The sequence below is a fragment of the Typha angustifolia genome, chromosome 15 (assembly GCF_048772165.1).
Source record: "Typha angustifolia cultivar Huaian chromosome 15, ASM4877216v1, whole genome shotgun sequence".
In the NCBI taxonomy this organism is placed as follows: domain Eukaryota; kingdom Viridiplantae; phylum Streptophyta; class Magnoliopsida; order Poales; family Typhaceae; genus Typha; species Typha angustifolia.
The window spans coordinates 4,092,118-4,112,074 of record NC_133253.1 but is presented as its reverse complement, the minus strand read 5'-3'; the positions used below and the strand labels follow the sequence as shown (position 1 = coordinate 4,112,074).

Below are 19,957 nucleotides of genomic sequence, written 5' to 3'. Positions count from 1 at the left end.
GTTCAGTTATTTCTATCTCAAAGGACTATGGGTTGTTATTCGATGCCAAAATATCCCAGGAATTGGAAAGATACAATGGTGAAAAAGAGCTAACTGCCTGCTGTTGAAGGTTCTAAACTGATTAGAAGAAAAAATCCGACAAAAATTTGATTGTTGCGAGCAATTGTTCTTACTTTTACTCAGCTTGATGTTAATTAAATTGTATATGGGGAGCTCTTTTGAAGTACTGCAGGTTCTACCACCATCTATGATCCCATTTACTTCTTGTGCATGGTGTGGTTGGGCCTTGCTCAATCACACCGTGAGCCCAGATATCGCCCATTTGCACCCCTGAATTCATTGACTACAAAGTTGGCAGAGTTGAGGGAAAAAAGAACAGCAGCATCATGGATGCCTGATTTCCTTAGATTGGCATTCCAACTGAAAAGCTAAAGCATCCTTTGCAGTTGTGTATTTAAACTGAGGGAACAGCCATAATTCCAGCTCAAGCTCTTTCTATCAAATGGACAACTTATTTGATAAGGGATAAAATCCTTAAATCACATCAAATAATTCGAAAAAGAACTAGTTCCATCAACATCAATGCCAGAGGAAGAGTTAAGGGGAATAAAGATTAGAGCAGTGCACAGTATCAGAACAGTCCATGGATAACTTGCACTCCGGCTTTTTACAGGAAGTTGCATAAAGAGAGGAGTAAATGGGAGGCTTTACTAAAGAAGATGGATGTCATTTATAGGAAGAATTCCAGTTATCAAAGCAAGTTTCACCCAGCACTTATTCCATGCTTTTGCCCCTAATGAAGAAACAGTCTGCACACAGTGGATAGACACCCTCCCTTGCTTCCTCCACAATTCACTCCTTTATTCTTGCCTTCTCTTTTATATATGTGCAAAGCCTAACAAATAGGAGGAAAATATTAATGTTAAGAGAATAAAAGTAATGGATGTGACAAGAAACTGAGTTTAAACAGCAAAGAACAAATAAAAAATATTGCTTCTGTTTATATAGTCAAAACAAGTCAGCAAAAAGGAATCCACACTAACAAGGTAGAAAGCACGGAAAATCAATTATCTACTGATAATTATGCTTCAAGCAGACAACACCATAGTTGTAACAGATTAATTGACATTCTGATGCATAGGGGAACCTTTTAGGTAGCATCTACTCTTGTTTCAAAGGAAATTGTTATAACTAACAAATCCTGACAATCATATGACTAACTACCACAAGCTGATGAAAATTTTGATTTTGCAAATAAAAGTACATAATCTTTTAAGATAGGGATGCAAGACAAACTACCAAGGCTACAAGAAAAATGTGGAAGGATATGTCAGAGAACCACTAAGTAACTTTTCTTATTCAAAGAAGAGAGGACCTTAAACTGTTACAGCATGTGCATTATGCAGTTAAACTCATGCTTAATAAGTTGGTGAATGTTATCAACTACCTATAGTTTATGAATTTACCATCTACAATAGTTCATGGACCCTACCACTGTAGTTTTCAATCTCCTGAAGGATACCTTGGTTAGAGACATCAAATTCTGACCAAACACCCTTTTATGATAGAGCCAGCTAAGGCAGTTCCTTTGCCCAAAAATGCCAAAATAACTATACGACAGAAACAAGCCTACTTATGTAATAATATTCCCAGTCATTTCCTACTTTCATTCAATCTCTGTATAAAGTATTCAAAACCATTAAATTATCAGCAGCACATTAAATATGTAGGTAGATACCTATGTATAAGCACACAAGCAGAATAATACAGGTCCACGGAAATAGTAGGAAAGGAAAAGGCGGAATGTTTGGATATGATGCACTTTTACAGATACAACTTTGTATTTTAGGATGCCAGATGTTTGTATGCGAAGATGAACATGAAAAATTAAAAGACCAGGTTCTTTAGAAGCAACCGATCTCTCTACAAGTTTAATAGTATTAGATAAGGATCAAAAAGAAGAAGTCGAGTTATTAGACTTAAAAATATTAGTAGATTATGCAAAGGTAATAGTTTTAAATCAAGAAAGTTCAACAATAGTTTAAATTCTAATACAGACCAGATTCATTCCAGTGTTACATACTTCTGATGCTACAGTCAGATTTACTCCCCGTGGGCATTTCAGACAATTCTCGAGCCCAAGCTAAAGCTAACTTGTTCAAGGAAGGTTGGTTTGGCACTGAAAAAGGCTTTCTATAAGAGGCCAACAGTGAGTCCATGATAGGATGTGTGTCCAACAGATCTAAGATTTTCATGTTCTTTCAGATCATACAACATGTTTTCTGCCACAAATGTCTACCATGTCTTTGAGGCAACAGTGCCACTCTATGTAACTATGATCCTGGCTTACCTGTCCATCAAATGGTGGAATCTCTTTACCCCTGAACAATGCTCAGGAATCAATAAGTTTGTGGCAAAATTTTCAATCCCTCTTCTCTCCTTCCAAGTCATCTCCACCAACAATCCTTACCAAATGAACGTTAAACTTCTATTTTCAGACATGGTGCAAAAATTGCTTGCAGTTTTAGTATTTGCAGTTGTCAGTAAAGCATGCTATAGAAATGCTTTTGACTGGACAATTACTGGGTTTTCTCTATCCACACTGCCCAACACCTTGATTGTTGGTATTCCATTATTGAAAGGGATGTATGGAGATGAAGCTTTCAAACTCCTGAGTCAGATAGTTGTCTTACAGAGTCTACTCTGGTATAACCTTCTGCTATGTCTCTTCGAGTTCCGAGCTGCTAAGGGAATTGCTGCTACAACTCAAACTGAAAATACAGGTAAGAGCCTAACCTAAAGTTTGCTATATTCAGCAGATTAATCTCATAATTTCTTCTTGATCACACTTGCATAAATTCTTCAGCCAACTTAAAACAAGGTAACAATAGCCTCCCCAGAACTTCAGTAGCACATCTGTTTCTACCAGATTCAAATGCATGAAATGTCACTTACAAGTCATTATCTAAATAACTGAAATCCTTGTTAACTTCACACCTCCATTCTAGGTTCCCTAGAAGTGTCTTATGGTTTGCACTGAGAGTATACACTAATATGATCTTAACATCTTATGACTTTTGGAAACCTTATTTCAGAGAGTATACAGAGGTTTCATTATTCCACTATCCCATGGAAATAGTATAAGACATCTTCACATGCAAATTAAAATACTCAAGTGTACAGAGATGTCCTCCTGTCAGAAGACTATGAAATTAAATATCTGGTCCTTAAATAAACTTTTAACCAGGAGTACTATGCTTTGCCACCTCTATTGATTTTTAGCTATAAATTTCTTTAATACAAGAATATGAATAGGATTATCCAACCTTTGTATGAATCTAGGCTCCTCAAACAATGCCTCACTATAAAGGAGTTTCTTCAAGCCCTACACAAGATATCAAATACATTTTTCAGTGCAGACTACTACTGATTTTCAAGAAAATACTCCGACACTTCAAGCAGTAAAACATTGTAATAAGGAACCAAATAAAAAGTTAAGGTAATAGAATGTTCCTGTGTTTGTCTAAAAAAGTGAGACATTTGTCTCCAAACTGATGCTTTCTAGTACTTGAAATCTTTGACTAGTGTTAGATGATATCATCAAAGTACATGTAGTAAATAAGAATGACTAAATTACTCATATTCTATGTTGACTAGATTATTCTACATTCTAAATTCTATCTAGTAAGTGATCAAACCTCAGATGCATAATTTTCTTCATTCCAATGCATATATGAACTTGCTATACAATGCCTGTTCTTTTCCTCAAACATGTTTTGCTTCTTTCAACATATTTTGGATGTTAAGTTCATAAAGGGTGAGTATTTGGTTATTCTTTTGATGTTTAAGGCGAATCAGACATTTCTGTACCAATACAAGCAGGACAGCAAGAAGAGGAAATCAAATCCCTGTCCATGAGATGTTCTAGTATCCTATTCTTTTTGTTGATGATAGGGAAGAAGCTTGTGGCTAATCCCAACACTTACGCAAGTTTAGCCGGTCTTACTTGGGCATTGATCAGCTTTAGGTAAGAAATAAAGTGTAAGCATAAATCAGATTTTCTTCTAGCTACAAGGCATTCATATCATGTGACTGGATATCATACTCTGCAGATGGGAACTAAAGCTACCACTAGTAATTCATAATTCCATAACAATACTCTCAGATGGGGGGCTTGGCATGGCAATGTTCAGCCTAGGTACAGTCTGACAGTTGTACAAATAAGTTACTGCATAGAAAGAAAATTTTCTGTCCTTAAATAATATTCTAATGATAATATTACAGGTCTTTTCACGGCATCACAATCTAACATCATCGCATGTGGAGCTCGGATGATGGTCTTTGCAATGGCACTAAGGTTCATCATAGGACCAGCCCTGATGGCAATCTCTTCCTATGCTTGTGGAATGAGGGGCATATTATTAAAAGTGGCTATAGTTCAGGTATATTCTTTACATAGTACATGTTCAGTACACCATAGAGCATTAGGCTGGTTTATCTGTATGCTATAAACATGCGAAATACTCGTGTGCACGGCCATGGTATTGTACTTACATATAATTCTACCTATATACATATTATATCATGTGGTTAGTTGTTGGATAATTGATATTGTGAATTTATGCAGGCAGCTCTTCCGCAAGGAATAGTGACATTTGTGTTTGCAAAAGAGTACGGTGTACAACCAGATATTCTAAGCACTGGGTAATTAATTTTCCTATTTACTTCTCGTGCAGTTATGGTATCATTATTCTTAAAGCCACCTCTAAGATGGCACTGAATACTTGTGTCTTTTTGCTAGGGTAATCCTTGGCATGATCGTAGCAGTTCCTGTAGCACTGGCATACTACTTCCTGCTTGATCCTAATTAATTGCCTAAAATGATAATATGTTGTTAAACATTCTTACAAAAAGCATGCAACAGAGGAACACAAAAAAAGGACTGAAGCAACAATTTCTGAACAACCTTACCTCTGCATCAGAAAGGACAGTGGCAGAAAGATACGAGGATACATTTTACAAGATTGCACCAAGGATAGACATTTTACAAGATTGTGCCAAGATAAAAGGATCCAAAAGTGTTGCTTCACAAAGAAGGGTGTTGATGCACCTGTCTCCTCTAGTGAAAATGAAAGGACTGAATTGGACTAAGGAGAATCTGTATAATAGAAACATGGGTTGTGTTTAGAAGTTTCTCAAAGATACTTTCTCTTAAACCAACTTCAGTATAATGTATTGAAATAATTAAACTACTTGTTATCTTACAAGGTCATGCCTCAAAAGGAAAGGTGGATCCAGTCCATACTTTAGAAATACAATCTCTAGCAGCAAGACTGGCCAGGCTATGTGTAGAGGTGTTATTACACCTGCTCGCATAAGAGACCCTAAGGTTGGGGAGAAGAGAAATCCACCTAGAGCATTCCTGGAGTATGGAGGAAGTAGCCCATTTCATGTGTAAATATTAAAGAGGAAGTGTTTGCATATGCATTGGAAAAGAGAGCTGTTTAACATCAGTGACCAGGAATTAGACCAAAACATATGCCACAGTTGGCCTATTAGGCCAACTACCAAATAAGATGATTACAGCCAGATATTGAATTTCACAAGTAACAGTGAAGTACAATATTTTGTATCAATCATACCAACAGAATTGCATAATTCTATCTTACAAAATGAGTTCTGATCAAAAGTTTTGGGCTCTGGGTATCCTTGTTTCACAAATAGTACGTGAAAAGTTCAACATCTATGAATAGAGAATATACATGATGTTATGAAGTCAAAAGTAATAAAGTCAGACTCACAATTTGTGCAAATTTTTCTGAGAAGAAAAGTTATAAGGTCAAAAGTATTCACGTCAGATTTACAATTTGCACAAATAATACTGAGAACGAAAGTTAGAAATCACCAATTTATGCTGACAGATTATACAAATCATTAAAATTAATGACTACCACCGTGTTCACACCTCTAAAGATGAAAAACATCTTGTATCCCTCTACCTACAAACAAATATTGAATCTACTCTATCCTTTTTCGTAAATGCATTATATTCTCCATTTCTATCAGTTTTAGCATTTTTTCTCTCTTATGAACATGTTAAATACATTGTCTACATATAAGCTTTTAAGTAATTTCTTTTCAGTCCCTTCACATATAATTTTTTTTACATATAATCTACAGAATGTTCTCACAAGAAGTTGTAAAAACAATGATGATCATGTACAAGTTTATTTTAAAAGCATAGGAGGCAACACATATTTCTTAGTTTGATACATAAAGAGACTTGAGTTTCTAGTGTCGTGACTCGTGTGGCAAGTAACAGAAGTCACATTGGTCGTCGTAATTAATATGAGATAAATGTACTCCCAACAAATATATAAAAAACAATTGTATTCATTAAATTTCTTGACCAAGCTTCGATCTTACAACTTTCCAGCAAAGTAATCACCAGAATAACTAAAAAACTGGTAGCAAAAGTAACTAAAGCGCCATTCCTTACCCCAGGGTTAAGAGCTCATCCCAATCATCTTGCAGTATGCATTTCAAATCATGAACTCTAACAGTGGCATTCCAGCAAACAGGTGGCGGGCAAATCGAAAGCGCCAATTTAAATCGGAGTCGTCCACGCAAGAACGCTCTGCGGACCGCGTGTAATAAATCCTTCTTTCCCCACCTTTTTGGTGGTCCAAACTAGGCCGAAGGCCCGGCTAAATTACAATGCGGATCACCAAGATCGCTTCTTTGGGCCTTTTATTGTACCAATTAGAACCCGGGTTACTAATTCATTTTATTTTTTTAAGGAAAACAACGTCAAAATTGAGATAATTTATGCACTCGTACTAATTTTCTTCCATGATTAATTTGTCATATCAGTGACTAAAGTTGTATATTAGTATTTAATACAATCTCAAATTACGCAGACCTTGTCACTTAAGTAGACTAATTTATAGCCCAATTTGATCCAAGCCAGTAAGTAGCCCACTAGTAATAATGGGCTCAAATATTTGTACAACGACTCTAAATCTCTAATTTAGAATCCTATTTACTCCTATCAAACTTCAGCTCCAAATTTAGAGCTCTCTTCTAATTTTTAGTAGACACCTTTTTTAAATACCAAAATTATGTATACAACATCTATTAGGATTCTATCTCTATCTCCTTTTATACATTAATTATTTAAACTTTATATATAATTAATTTTTAATAAAAATACTATAATTTGAAAGGTTTAGAAGATCTTCAAAACAGCCTAATATTAAATTATTTTAACTTTAATATTTAAAATAATAATAAATTTTTATTTTTATTTTTAATTATTAAATTAATTTAATATTAAATTATTTTTATTTTTAATTATTCTTGGGACAATGCTCAAAATTATTATTAAAAAGTCTCATTTAAATGGACTTGTCACTGGGCCCACAGTTCAGTCCATACAAGGCCTTTATGCGCTGCGCTGCGGATAGCTTATGCTTCTCAATTGGTCTCCAGGGGCCCAGACCCAGGCTCCTCCGGCACCCTGGTTTCTTGGCCATTGCCGATACTCTTGCGGAACCCCTCCCTCAAGACAGCCATGGAGACTTCGATCCCGGCTTGGCGTCTCGAGGATTAAGTGTGCCATATTTACTTCGAACAATGCTCACCCATGGCGTAGCTCGCTCTCGAAGGACACTGAGAACATGCTTAGCAAGGAGGGCTCGCTTTGCCGTGCGGAGGCAGTACCCTCCTTCGCTTTTCGGCTTTACCAGATTCTCCCGACTATTAAGGTGTAGCCCCCGCCGGTTCCCTCCTTTCTCTCAGATGAAGGAACTAATGATTGATATGGGGTTTTTTTTTCTGAAACTATTGTTATGGTAGGAATTCAATTGATTTTGCGTACAGGAATGTGTGCGATATGCTATATGCATGTGTAGTATCATTCACATGACATGGTTATGCATGTCTTGGAGTCCAGTATTCAGCAATATTTTGCTTCAATGATAGATGAACTCTATTTGCATAATGGAAACAGGCGCATAGCTATGCTGATGTAATTTGCACACTCTAGCACATTTTCAATGCCCATGATTTAGTGAGACATGCTTTTCAAGGACATCAGTAGATCAACCAATTGAATTAATCTTAAGCTGTTAAGTAATGGACCAACAATGTTTAACATGCCTTAACACATACCCTCAGGTGTGGTAGCTTTGCACCATAGTGGACAAATAATAGTTGATGAGATATTTGGCCCCTCCACACCATACTATAAGAGATGACGGAAATAATGATTGATATGGGGTTTGGCGAGGTTTATATTCATGACTTTCAGAAATCTGGCTCTGCAACTACCTTTAAACTTCTAAAAGTTTAAGTTGCCAGAGAATGGAGGTTTTAATCCTTTATATTCTACCAAGCATCTAATACATTCTATTGCATACTCCATCTTAATGCTGCCAAAGCTGCATAGTTTTTTGCTTTTGGCATATCTTGCGGAGACATTGTTCTGTTGTTGTCCAGGGTTGCTTTGTTGCTGCATCATGCTGCAGGCAAATGTAGCAGTAAAGATGAGGATAAGCATCATCTTATTTCTGTTGCTCTCCACATCCACTTTGGTTACAACATTTTATGTTATTTGATGTCCACCTCCCCTTTGGTTGCAATCTATGCATATGCATATTGAAAGATGTCGAGCAAAGTGAATTGATGGTTGTTGCCTTTTGTGGTTTCCTGGTTTAAATTTCAAAGATTCCCTTTATTAAATTATTTGAAGTTTGTAGGTTTTGCATTTTTTTTCTTCTACTTTATACATGATATTTGTTCGATGGATGTTTTTGTTTACCTTTGTCTGTTATCTACTACTTTATACGTGTGGAGTTTGGTTTTATATTCTTGTATTTCTTGCAGCAGGCTATAGGCACAAAGAAATATGACTTGCTTTTTGGTGAGATTCAGTCTCAGCTGAAGAACAAGAATGTCACAGTCAATGTGTAAGCAAACTCAGATTCAAGTGTAAGCCTCTCATGCTCTTTCTGTTTTTCTTTCCCATAGTCTCCCCTTTTTAAGCTATTCAGTATGTCTAATTCCTATACTCATGTATGTGGCACTTTGGAACATCATTTAACAATATGTTCTTCAGTAATGATAGAATATATTTGTGCACACTAATCAACTCAAACATACCCACTGGTAATAGATATTATACATGGTCATATGCATGCATAGCCAGCCTTTCTCTGCTAAGTGCTGACCTTTCTAGATTCCCAGCTTTTAACAACCATCACAGTTGATGAGCTTGGCACACCGGGATTGAAGACAATTTTTAGCTTTGCTGTTCCAGATCAGAGGTCTGGGAAGGTATATTGACTTTCTGATCTCACCAATTGGATGCATTAAATTGAATGATGTAATGGGTTTTGCTGTAATTTTATTCTATCTTGATCTCATGTTTGCAGGTTGAACTTCAGTACTTCCATGATTATGCAGGTGTTAGTGCCAGTGTTGGACTAACTGCCAACCCCGTGGTTAACCTTTCTGGTGTGGCTGGAACTAAAGCTCTTTCTGTTGGTGCAGACATTTCATATGATACTGCAACTGGGAAATTTTCACCAAGTATAATGCTGGGTTAAACTTAACCAATGCAGACCTTATCACAGCCTTGACTCTGTGAGTTATTCCTTAAACTGAAGTAAGAAATATTTAGGAAGCTAAAATTATGTCTCAGACTTAAATTGCTAAATATGGACTATAGATATCTTTACATATTATGAAAACTGTCAAAACAGTTGAATTTAAGCATGTTTTTGTTGTTGGTTTTCAATTTGATGATGGATTCGCTTTCAGGAACAACAAAGGTGATACCTCAGTTTGGTGAAACCTTTCTCGAGCACAGCAGTTGGAGCAGAACTGGCCCGCAGCTTCTCAAGCAGTGAGAACATCCTTACCTTTGGGACACAGCACACTTTGGACCCACTTACCGCCTTGAAGGCACGCTCCAACAACTAGGGCAAGGCCAGTGCAATCATCCAGCATGAGTTTAGGCCGAAGTTATTATTCACCGTCTCCACAGAAGTCGACAGGAAGGCAATCAAGAAGAGCTCAAAGGTTGGTTTGTATTTGGTGCTCAATCCTTAATCGAACATTTTTGGACGTGGGGGATGTGCTCCCATTTTAACTGTTGCAGAATGAAATAATTTGGAAAAACAACTAGGCTTCCACTTATGCATGGGTAGCATCATTTTGATTTCATGAACTAATGTTTTTCTCCCCTGTATAGCTGGATCGTTGTGACCCTATCTCAGTATGAGTGTCACACACACACTTATTCCAAAATATCCCATGAATCAAGCTGAAACTGAGCAGAGATGAGCATTTCAGTATGATCTTTAGCTGTTTCGATGGCTTATTTGCAACGCTTGCTGTGTGATAGATTTGGCTGCCGCAACCAGAAGGTGAACTGGTTTGCACTTTTGTATAGCAACTATATGAGCTAAGAGAGATGGTTTTGGGATTAAGATCTGCATTTGAGTAGTGAAATGGCTTGTTTCTTATTTGCTTCCAGGTGGGTACAGAAATTCTTTATTACATCTCCACTGTAACCGCTGAATTTGATGACCAATTCGGAGCTTCCAAGTGTCCACCGTAGGAGATTCTTGCAGTAGGGGCTGCATGCAACCTGCTGCCCTGGAAATGGTTGATCGTGCCAATTTGAATAAATTTACGCTATCTTGTAGCTGGAAGTGCAGCATCCAATGTTCTCCATTCCCTGCTATCTTACTGGCGGAGGGAAGAGGAGGTCATCGTCAGAAGATAAACTATGCTGTGGGTGACCTGCAACTTGACCAATTTAATGGCTACCGTGACAAGACACGAAAAACAAACAAACAAAAGAAGATAAAGAGGTTAACATAACAACAAAAGAGACTAATAAACCAGTTCAGTGGATGGATTGAATTTTCTTCCAAACACAAAATAGTATCATCAAATAGATAGATCAATTGATCAAAATTAGATAAGATAGTATCAAATATGCCACTTTTTTAGTTTCTTTCACAAACTAATAGAACCACTCGCCGACTGCCATGTGTACCAGGCGCCAGAAACAATCGCGTTTGTAGGGAATCAGCTCCTCCCTTCATCTCCTTATCTGTTGTATCAAAAAAATAAGCTCTCTCTCTCTCTCAATGATTTAAAAAATAAATGAAAAAGAAAGCGCTCTCTCACTCTCTCTCTCTCTCTCTCTCTCCGTTCCTCCCATGTCAGAACTCAGCTCATTTTAACCAAATCGTAGCCGCCCAAATCACCTCACCGTTATCCTCCTCCGCGTCGCTTTCCCGAAGATGTCCACCGCCAGCCTCCCAACTCCACACTCCTCCTCTACTCACCGCCTCCACCGAAGCGTAAGTCTCCAAACTCTCTCTCTCTCTCTCTCTCTCTCTCTCTCTCTCTCTCTCTCTCTCTCTCTACTTTCCATAAAAATAGAACTCTCCTCCCTAATTTCCACTCAAGGAAACTCTGCTCACTTGGCAGCGGCGGAGGTGGTGGCGCACGTGCTCCTTATCCATGAACGGCTGCGGCGGATCCGACCGTGCGCCGGTGGGGATCCACGAGACGCGCACGCTTCCCGAGGTGGCTGCACCGGAGTCGGCGGTGCCGCAGCTGAAATCAGCGATCGCCGCGTTGAATGCCGACCCACCGCGCTGCGATTCCGGCATCATCCGACTCGAAGTAATGCATCCAACTTTATGCGCCAGATTGCCGACATCTTATTCCGCCTCATGATTGTTAGGCGGCGGCTACGAATTCGATTAGTTAATGCATTAACCCACGTGTCCTCAGTCGTATAACTAAAATGATGAAGGTTTATTAGATTCTTCGGTCCATCCTTCTTTTGTTCTTGAGTTTTTGACTATCTTAAGTCTGCCTACTTTAAAAATCTAAACACAAAACTATATACTGGTCTAGGAAGGTGGTTTATAAAGATAAAGTTGTTTCTCAGTTTAATTACTTCGAAATATAAAATGCCGAATCTAAAAGCGAGATTTCTTCCCTGGCTTTCAATTTTTTAGATAAATCGCTAACCAAGAAAGCTGACTTTATATTTAATAGTTATCGTCTCGATCAGCGATTTTAGTGACGTTCAAAAAATATATATATCAAATTAACACCCTTTTCAAGTATATTTGCAAGACCACGTCCTCTGTTTTAATAGAAATCGGTGAATATAACTCCTGCAGGTTCCAATTCGGCAACGAGCAGACGCCATCGAATGGCTCCAAGCGCAGCGCCCGCTCCCACGCTGCTTCTTTTCCGGTCGAGCTCAGAGGGCGGACGCCGCCATGTCTTTCCCGGGCAACGGAGCTGTCACCAAGCGATTGGTCAGCGTCGCTGGTGTGGGTTCCGCCGTCTTCTTCCGAGGATCCGACCCCTTCGCCTTGGAGGACTGGAGGTCCATCAAGAGGTATACTCAATATTTTGTAACTTTTCGAATTGGTCCATGCTGTTTTCTTTTTATCCTAGAGGGCTCCCTAGTTTTCACTTTGAGATATTTATTACTATGCCATTTTATTCGTTTTGTATATATACATATATGTATATCTTCTTTGGAAGCAACAAGATTTTTCACCGTCTTCAGAGCTTTCAGAGTTCTGAGGTTTATGTTATTTGGATATTATAAATAGATATTTGTTTCTCTTGTTCTATGAAGATTTCTTTCAAGAGACTGTCCGCTGATTCGTGCATATGGTGCCATCCGTTTTGATGCAAGGAGTGATGTTTCTCCTGAATGGAAGGATTATGGTTCGTTTTATTTTATCGTTCCACAGGTACATTTTTCCTACTGTCTACCACTTCACGTGGTTCCAGTTGCATTTCCTGTAGTGTGGCTGTTTAAAGATAATTGTCTGGGTTAAATTCTTTTCGTAGTAGTTCATCAACTATCAGATAAATCAAATGGCAGGTTGAGTTTGATGAGCTTGAAGAAAGCTGCGTTCTTGCTATGACTGTTGCCTGGGACAACTCTCTTCTTTGGACATGGCAGAAAGCAATGGATGATCTCCAAGAAACACTGCATCAGGTCTAAATCGGTTTTTTTTCTTTTCTTTTCTTTTTCTATTGCTTGGCAAATTGCTACATCTCTCATCATCTGCTACATACTAGCTCTGTAATTACTAACTTGCTGGTCTTTACGCAGATCTCCCCATATTTTCTTACATTCAAGGAATCAAGCTCAAGAACAACTATTATCAGTCTTAATCATGTTCCAACCAAAGCCTCTTGGGATGTTTCTGTAAAGAAAGCTCTTCGGATGATAAAAGAAGAAGACTCAGAGCTAGTAAAGGTATTAACTGGCTTTGTTCTGCCTCATGTTTCAATTTATTGCAAATGCTTTGCATTTCTTTTGATTATACTTTCTTTCAGGTTGTATTGGCAAGATGTAGTAGATATATTACTGATGGTATCATCGATCCTGTAGCATTATTAGATCGCTTAAAAGTACGATCCTTTTGTTATCTCCTTTATCTCATATTTTTAATTTTTATTATGAGATTGGTTATGGATTAAGAATTCACTTTTATCATAAGCAGGTTGAGGGCCAAAATGCTTACCAGTTCTGCCTTCAGCCACCTGATGCACCAGCATTTATTGGAAATACTGTATGTTGTTTAGATTGAGAAAAGTAAAGCTAAACAGTGAAGATAACATGCTTAAATTTGGTGAATAATTGTCAATCGTCATGCTTTATAGACATGCTTAGTCGTTTAAACTTAATATATACTGCTATTGATTATGAAGCTTAAATGTGATATCCTCACCTTCTGTACCTAGAAGCTACTCAATTTCTTTGTACATTGATTATCATTATCAGTAGGCTGAAAGATTATCTCTTTCTCGGAAATGTAGTCATTATGTTTGCTTTAAGTGCTTATGTTCTAACTAAAGGTTTCATTGTGCACAAAATTTCTGAATAGCCCGAGCAACTATTTCACCGAAAATACTTGAACATTTCCAGTGAGGCTTTAGCCGGTACACGGGCAAGGGGTGTATCCAAGGTTGAAGATCTTCAAATTGGTCAAGATTTACTCTTCAGGTTCTATTCTTTCCTTCTTAATTTCAGTTAAGTTATTGATGAATTAAACTTCTGGTAGTGACTACCTTATCATCAGCAATCTTCATACTACTATACTAGTCTTGCAGAAGTGATTCTGCTCGACAAATAGTTATGATGCAAAGCAACTAATTTTATATGTTGTTTGCAGTCCTAAAGAAAATATTGAGTTTACCATAGTAAGGGAGAGCATTAGAAAGAAGCTGGAGGCAAGTTGAGTTTTAAAACTTCAGCACACATCTTGAAGTTTTTAGATCTTCTGAAGCACAGTAGCACCTTCTGCCTCCACTTTATGGTACTGTGGCTACTTTGATTCATTTCTAATGCAATTTGGTGCAGATCATCTGCAATGAGATACTTGTTGAGCCCAGCAAGGCCTTGCGGAAACTTCCTAGAGTACAACATTTGTCTGCTCAGTTATCAGGGACAATAAGAAATGAAGATGATGAGGCAACTATTGTTTGATTCCTTTATGCATAATTGACCGGTCTGGTATTCTGTCTATCCTTGTCAAAGCTGAACCTTTGCTACCCTTTGCAGTTTGATATCCTAAAATCTCTTCATCCGAGTCCAGCTGTCTGTGGATTACCTACTGAAGAAGCCCGCCAATATATAGAAGAAAATGGTATATATGTTAGCTTGTATTTCAGTTTCGGAAGCAAATATATCTCCAAAAACTTGTTGAAATTGTCAATAAATTCTAAGCCATTGTTCAGAAAAGAAAATGTTAAAAGGTAGATAGTAATATTGTCTATAAGAGGGGAAACACTGGAGAGAGTCCAGACCAATCAGATAGACCAGAAGTATGTATAATTCAGTTCGTTAGTCCATTCTATTATTATGAGCTGTAGCAGCTAATGCTTTGTTTTTCTCATTTGAGTTTGAAGTATGGTGGTACATATTCTTACTGGTGTGAGAAATGGGAAGTAGCAAGTGAAGCATAAAAAGCTGAAAGTGAGACAGCAAAGAAAGTCAAACTGTAAATAAAGTGCAAAGTAGCATCTGCCAGCTATAGACCTATAGTTGAGAAGCAATATCCATTTAGTATTACTTAATCAAAGCTCAGAAGGCATTGCAGACATAATTTTCTGGCAAGATAGGATATGCTGATGCTTCTGATCTGTATAGTCAATTTAAGTTGAGCAACTAAATTTCCATGATCAAAATATTCAGGCCTGAGCCGAGACTTGTTCCAGCACGAAAGGACCTCAGCCTGATACTTTGGGTTGGGATGAGAACTACTAAGCTTGGACCAGTTTCAGGATAGATGATTGTTTTGTGCTGAGATATAAATTTAGGTCAATCAGACTCGAGTCCCACATATCCCATTGATACACTTATAAGCTTGAAACGTAAGTAGCTATTGGTTTATGCATTTCTTTTATCTTCAGTAGTTTCTTATCATCTAATTTATCAAAAAAGGTCAGGATTCTTTTATTTGAAGAAGAAGACACTCCATTATAATTAGTGCTCTTGGTTTTGATTGCATTACTAATAATCTTAATAATAAAATTTCTCTTATGTTGCTTACTGTGTATTATTCCCTTGTTCTAGAAATGTTTGACCGAGGAATGTATGCTGGACCAGTTGGTTGGTTTGGTGGAGTAGAAAGTGAATTTGCTGTTGGGATTAGATCAGCTTTAGTGGGAAAAGTAAGCGACTGACCTTTCAAAACTAATTCTTTAGTTTGGACAATATAGAAACTCTCAGATCTGTTAAATGTTTTTCCTAATATATTGGCTATATTTCAGGATCCTTTTTGAACTGCCCCTAGTTAAGAATCTATTATTGATTCATAAAGCTGCACATAGATGAGATTTCTGTTGATTATATTTCTAATGACTTGCCGCAAGGTTTTACCTTGAGAAACTATGAAATTCTTAAATGACTTCTGACATTAATTAGAACATAAAATTGTAGAAACATCACCTCACTGGCCATATAAAGATAGATGTTTCTGTTCACATATTAATTTCGTAACTGTTAAGTGATCAACTTTGATTAAATTTTTAGAAGGTCGTAATATTGATGCATGCTTATTTTGCCGCCCCTGATTGTTTGCCATATGTCACACTCATGTATATGAGTATATCATGCATAGCTAAATTTCCTATTTTTTAGTGCTTCAAAATGAGCATAAAAACTCATAATTTTATCGAGAAAACTATTATAATTTTATATCAGAAGTTATATGAGAAGTTTTCTTGCCACTTCATCGTTGTGTCATTCTCACCCTACTGACAGTTCCAAGCATGTCCGTCTAGGATTCAGCTATGTTTGTTTCGTTGTAGGGAAAATTTTCAGCTGCTTTTATGTAAAAATGAACTTTTAAATTTTGTAGGGATGCAACACATTAGTGTATGCTGGTGCTGGGATTGTTGAAGGAACTAACCCATCTTCCGAGTGGGAGGAACTTGATTTGAAGGCATCCCAGGTCTCTCTCTCTCTCTCTCTCTCTCTCTCTCAATATTCAGTTTTTCAAATTGTCCAAACTTCTTTTCTTTCAAAGTTCCCCTGCACAATCAAAGATTACTTATCTGTACCTCTTCTCCAGTTCACAAAGTTGTGGCAGTATCGGGAGCCTCAAATTTATTATTGGGAGGCAAAAAGCATGGGAACTGCCGTAGTGCCATCTGAATAGGCAAGTGCTGAGCAGTCATCTACTTGTATGTAAAATCGATGTAAGTTGCTGACTCTTTTAGTTGCATGTCTGCTGTAGCAATCTTAGGGGACAAATAAATGATCGGCCTGTTTGTGGTGATGTTTTATTTTTTTATTTTATTTTATAAAAGTATACATGCAAATGATGCAGCAATTGTGACCATGATATTCTGTATGCTATCAGAACTTACATTTTGTAATATCTCTCTAGTAGTTTCTCAAAAAGAATTTGGGATTACATTTCTTCTGTAGATCTTCTCTTACTCTAACAGTGGACTCGTAATTGGGTATGATAATTTTCATATCTCGCATCATTCTGAATTGAAGATTAATCAACATTTTGTTAATTGATTAAATGAATTACGGATTATTTGTATTTTACTTATAAGTTTGAATGGTAAAATGGATGACTCATATTAGACAACTCTGTTGAAGGGCTCATATCCACGATGTAATCTCCAGAGTGTCATATTTTGTGTTCCTTGTACTACTTTTTCTTTCTTTCCTCCGTTCCTTTCTTTTTCGTTTATTTTCTTGAATTACTCTTGTCTTCCTGGACTACTCCTAAACAAACTTTTGTAACTTTTCTCTGCAATTTTCAGGATACAGAAACGTTTATATCGGGGCCTTGTTATAGTTTGGTGTTTCCCAATAGGGGATTATTAGAGATCAGATCAAACTCATTCTTTTGCGAGGTGCATGCGTCAGTAAGAGATGCACCCAAATTTTGAAGCCAATACATGATAAGATACCTCGTTGCAGATTACCATGGTAACAATCAGAATTTGAAACAGATTTACTTAAGTATTAGCTGAGGACTACAAAAAATTCATATTGGTCCGACACTGCAGCTCTTTATCATTTGTAAGAGTTCGAATATTTGTATACATATTTGCTTTGTGTAGAAATACCCATCAAGTGTTTTACTTTTGTTATTGGACAATTGCATTGTCTGTAAAATCTAATCTAGACACTCAGATAGTGGTTTCAATGTTTGACGGTGCCTACCTCTCCCATCCTTTACCTCCAATAACTGTGTATTCCTCGTTTTGCCATAAATAAGACTGAGTAATTGTATGGTTAGGGCTAAGTGGTTTTCTTCTTATTGGCACAGCAAGTTCAGGGTAATAAATCATCTTGTACCAGGATGTTTTTTGACATTCTGCTTTCTTGTTATACAAATCTTTTGTTAAATAAAGCATCTGTTAGTATATAGAAGATCTACTGATCATTTTCAGATTGCTCTTCCTTTACCAGCACATTCTTTTTTCTTATTAATAGAGGGAAATTTCTTGATCCAGCACTCAATACTGCAAAAGAAAAAACCTTTTGTCCAAAGAAACAGGCAAATTGCAAGAGAAACTTATGGTACAGAAGAGAGAACTAAGCCAAATTGTGTTGTTAATTCTCTTTCAGTGTCAGCCTTTCAATTTACTATCTTCTCTCCTCAACTTACTACTCCATATTGCATGTAGAAGCAGCACCATCCCAATACAACCTTTCCCTATTGTCATAACAAGAATTAGGTAACACTGGCAGTTCAATGCTTTGAACATACTTAGCACCCCGAATCCTACCACATATTTTTATCTTTTGTACCTTCTCCCTCTTCATCACCTGCAGCTGAGTTCTTTTCCATGAGTTTCCTAAACATCACTGACTTCAACAGGAGGCTGACTGCAGTTGGAGAAGAGGATTTGCTTCTTATGCCACTGGAGCCAAATTAATGAGGCGCAAATTCCTGCTTACATGGTGAGATACCATTTATCATGAAGGGGTTGTGCTGAAAGAGTGTTTCTCTTTTACTGGCATTTGCATGGTGTTCCTGAATCCTATCTACTGCAGTTGAAGCACCTGATCTTAGCCATCTGATGTATGTGCTCAGATCAAACTTTGTCACGGCGTTGATCCCTCTGTACTCGATCGCAGCAATGTCATAAGCATGGGCAGCTTCCTCTTGAGTACCTGAAACAAGATATAACTTCATTTGATCTCATTGAAGGATTATATGTAGGGAAGTAGAGATTATTTTGAGTTGAGGTGCTAACTGTAGGTGCCAAGATAGTGATATTTGTTTCCAAATACTCTTCCAATCCTTGCTTCCCAACTTCCATTGTGATGATGCCTACAATTTATTCTGTCCTCTTACAAGCTATTGGTGGACAAAGTAAAACATATTCTGTTAGAGAAATAGTACCTTGCCACTCCCTGATACTTGGAGATGCCTCTTGAGAAGCCACTGCTTTTTCTAACATTAGAGAAAAGTAATGTTGTGTTAGTAATTCTGGATATGCATCTTGAGAAGTTTAAGAAATAATCAATACCTTATTATTGAAGAAAGATATTCTTCTTTCGTGATGTTCTTCATCAATTGTAACTCTTTTTCATAGTCAGCTACCTGAGATTATATCCAGTCATCTACAAATTGAAATGCATATGCTTATGTATGATGTCACAAGCTGAAGATTAGAATTAAGATCAACTTATTCACACATACAGGGAAGTTTGTACAGGTGGCAGGTCCCCAGTACTTGAGTGCAGCAAGATCATAAGCTCTTGCTGATGCCTCTTCCTCATCATATGCTCCCACATAAACTGGTCAGATTGATGAACAGCTCCAATTTAAATTAACTTGATTAGAATATAGCCTGTATGGTAGAGTAAAAGAACAAGTTACAGGACAAGTGGAACTCATGACAATTGCACCTTGTTTTCCCTTCTTCCTTTGTGTTGTATTCCAGGAGTCTTTGTCCCATAAATGTGCTTCAAATGGACCAGTCCATCGATGCCTGCTTAAACAATTGCTATTATAGATTGCAGTAGAAATAGTACAACTTTTGTTTTCTTTTTGGTCATGATATTTGATATGTTGTTTAAGTTCTTGAAAGATTTCACCAGTCCCATGGACAGAAAAACTTCTTCTATTTGTCTAATGTGCTGAAATTTTAACAAGAGGAGATTTAATAGACCAAGAGTTAATTGGATACAGGCAAGTCTGATTTCTGAACAATAACCTCATCAAACTTACTGTGGACTAAACCCCTGCCACCTTCTTTATTTTGCAGCATTAGTTCTAGGTATATATGAGCATACATTCTGTTATATTATGATCTCCTCCACCTAGCTGATCAAAGTGAAGACCTGCATAATATACTTTCACTTATGTGAACATCAAGAAACTGAACTACCTGCTCTAATGGAGCCATTGCC

The 19,957-nt window shown here is 37.3% G+C and overlaps 3 protein-coding genes and 1 long non-coding RNA gene across 12 annotated transcripts; 2 read left to right on the top strand and 2 right to left on the bottom strand.

Annotated features, from left to right (window-relative positions):
* Positions 1-500: 500 nt before the first annotated feature.
* On the bottom strand, positions 501-6,744 carry LOC140778925 (uncharacterized). Its single transcript, XR_012107263.1, has 5 exons — positions 6,500-6,744; positions 5,266-5,422; positions 4,972-5,158; positions 3,327-3,385; positions 501-895 (listed from the first exon to the last, which is right to left on the bottom strand). It is a non-coding gene; the product is annotated as an uncharacterized lncRNA (long non-coding RNA).
* Positions 1,859-4,955, top strand: LOC140778924 (probable auxin efflux carrier component 8). The gene is made up of 6 exons (XM_073123830.1): positions 1,859-2,783; positions 3,850-4,027; positions 4,113-4,198; positions 4,285-4,442; positions 4,628-4,704; positions 4,802-4,955. Exons 1-6 carry the CDS (start codon positions 2,276-2,278, stop codon positions 4,869-4,871), a joined length of 1,077 nt encoding a protein of 358 aa, XP_072979931.1. The 5' UTR covers positions 1,859-2,275; the 3' UTR covers positions 4,872-4,955.
* A 747-nt stretch (positions 6,745-7,491) lies between the features above and the next one.
* Positions 7,492-18,896, top strand: LOC140777622 (isochorismate synthase 2, chloroplastic-like). Of its 9 annotated transcripts, XR_012107055.1 has the most exons (24): positions 7,492-7,766; positions 8,890-8,991; positions 9,247-9,336; positions 9,435-9,645; positions 9,823-10,083; positions 10,256-10,430; positions 10,541-11,378; positions 11,509-11,706; positions 12,216-12,439; positions 12,686-12,803; positions 12,938-13,054; positions 13,172-13,318; positions 13,399-13,473; positions 13,566-13,634; positions 13,950-14,068; positions 14,238-14,295; positions 14,426-14,536; positions 14,627-14,711; positions 15,641-15,738; positions 16,428-16,520; positions 16,641-16,767; positions 17,350-17,518; positions 18,417-18,499; positions 18,633-18,882. XR_012107055.1 is itself a non-coding variant. In XM_073121854.1 (22 exons), exons 7-21 carry the CDS (start codon positions 11,319-11,321, stop codon positions 16,725-16,727), a joined length of 1,659 nt encoding a protein of 552 aa, XP_072977955.1. In that variant the 5' UTR covers positions 7,492-7,766; positions 8,890-8,991; positions 9,247-9,336; positions 9,435-9,645; positions 9,823-10,083; positions 10,256-10,430; positions 10,541-11,318; the 3' UTR covers positions 16,728-16,767; positions 18,417-18,892. The 9 variants fall into 9 exon arrangements, 2 of the variants coding, with proteins under 2 accessions (XP_072977955.1, XP_072977954.1); XR_012107057.1 differs by having other exon boundaries at positions 16,641-16,727; positions 18,417-18,896; XR_012107056.1 differs by lacking the exon at positions 17,350-17,518 and having other exon boundaries at positions 18,633-18,892.
* LOC140778772 (AP2-like ethylene-responsive transcription factor At1g79700) lies at positions 18,893-19,953 on the bottom strand. The gene is made up of 5 exons (XM_073123634.1): positions 19,889-19,953; positions 19,454-19,536; positions 19,245-19,342; positions 19,072-19,145; positions 18,893-18,995 (listed from the first exon to the last, which is right to left on the bottom strand). Exons 1-5 carry the CDS (start codon positions 19,951-19,953, stop codon positions 18,893-18,895), a joined length of 423 nt encoding a protein of 140 aa, XP_072979735.1.
* Positions 19,954-19,957: the final 4 nt, after the last annotated feature.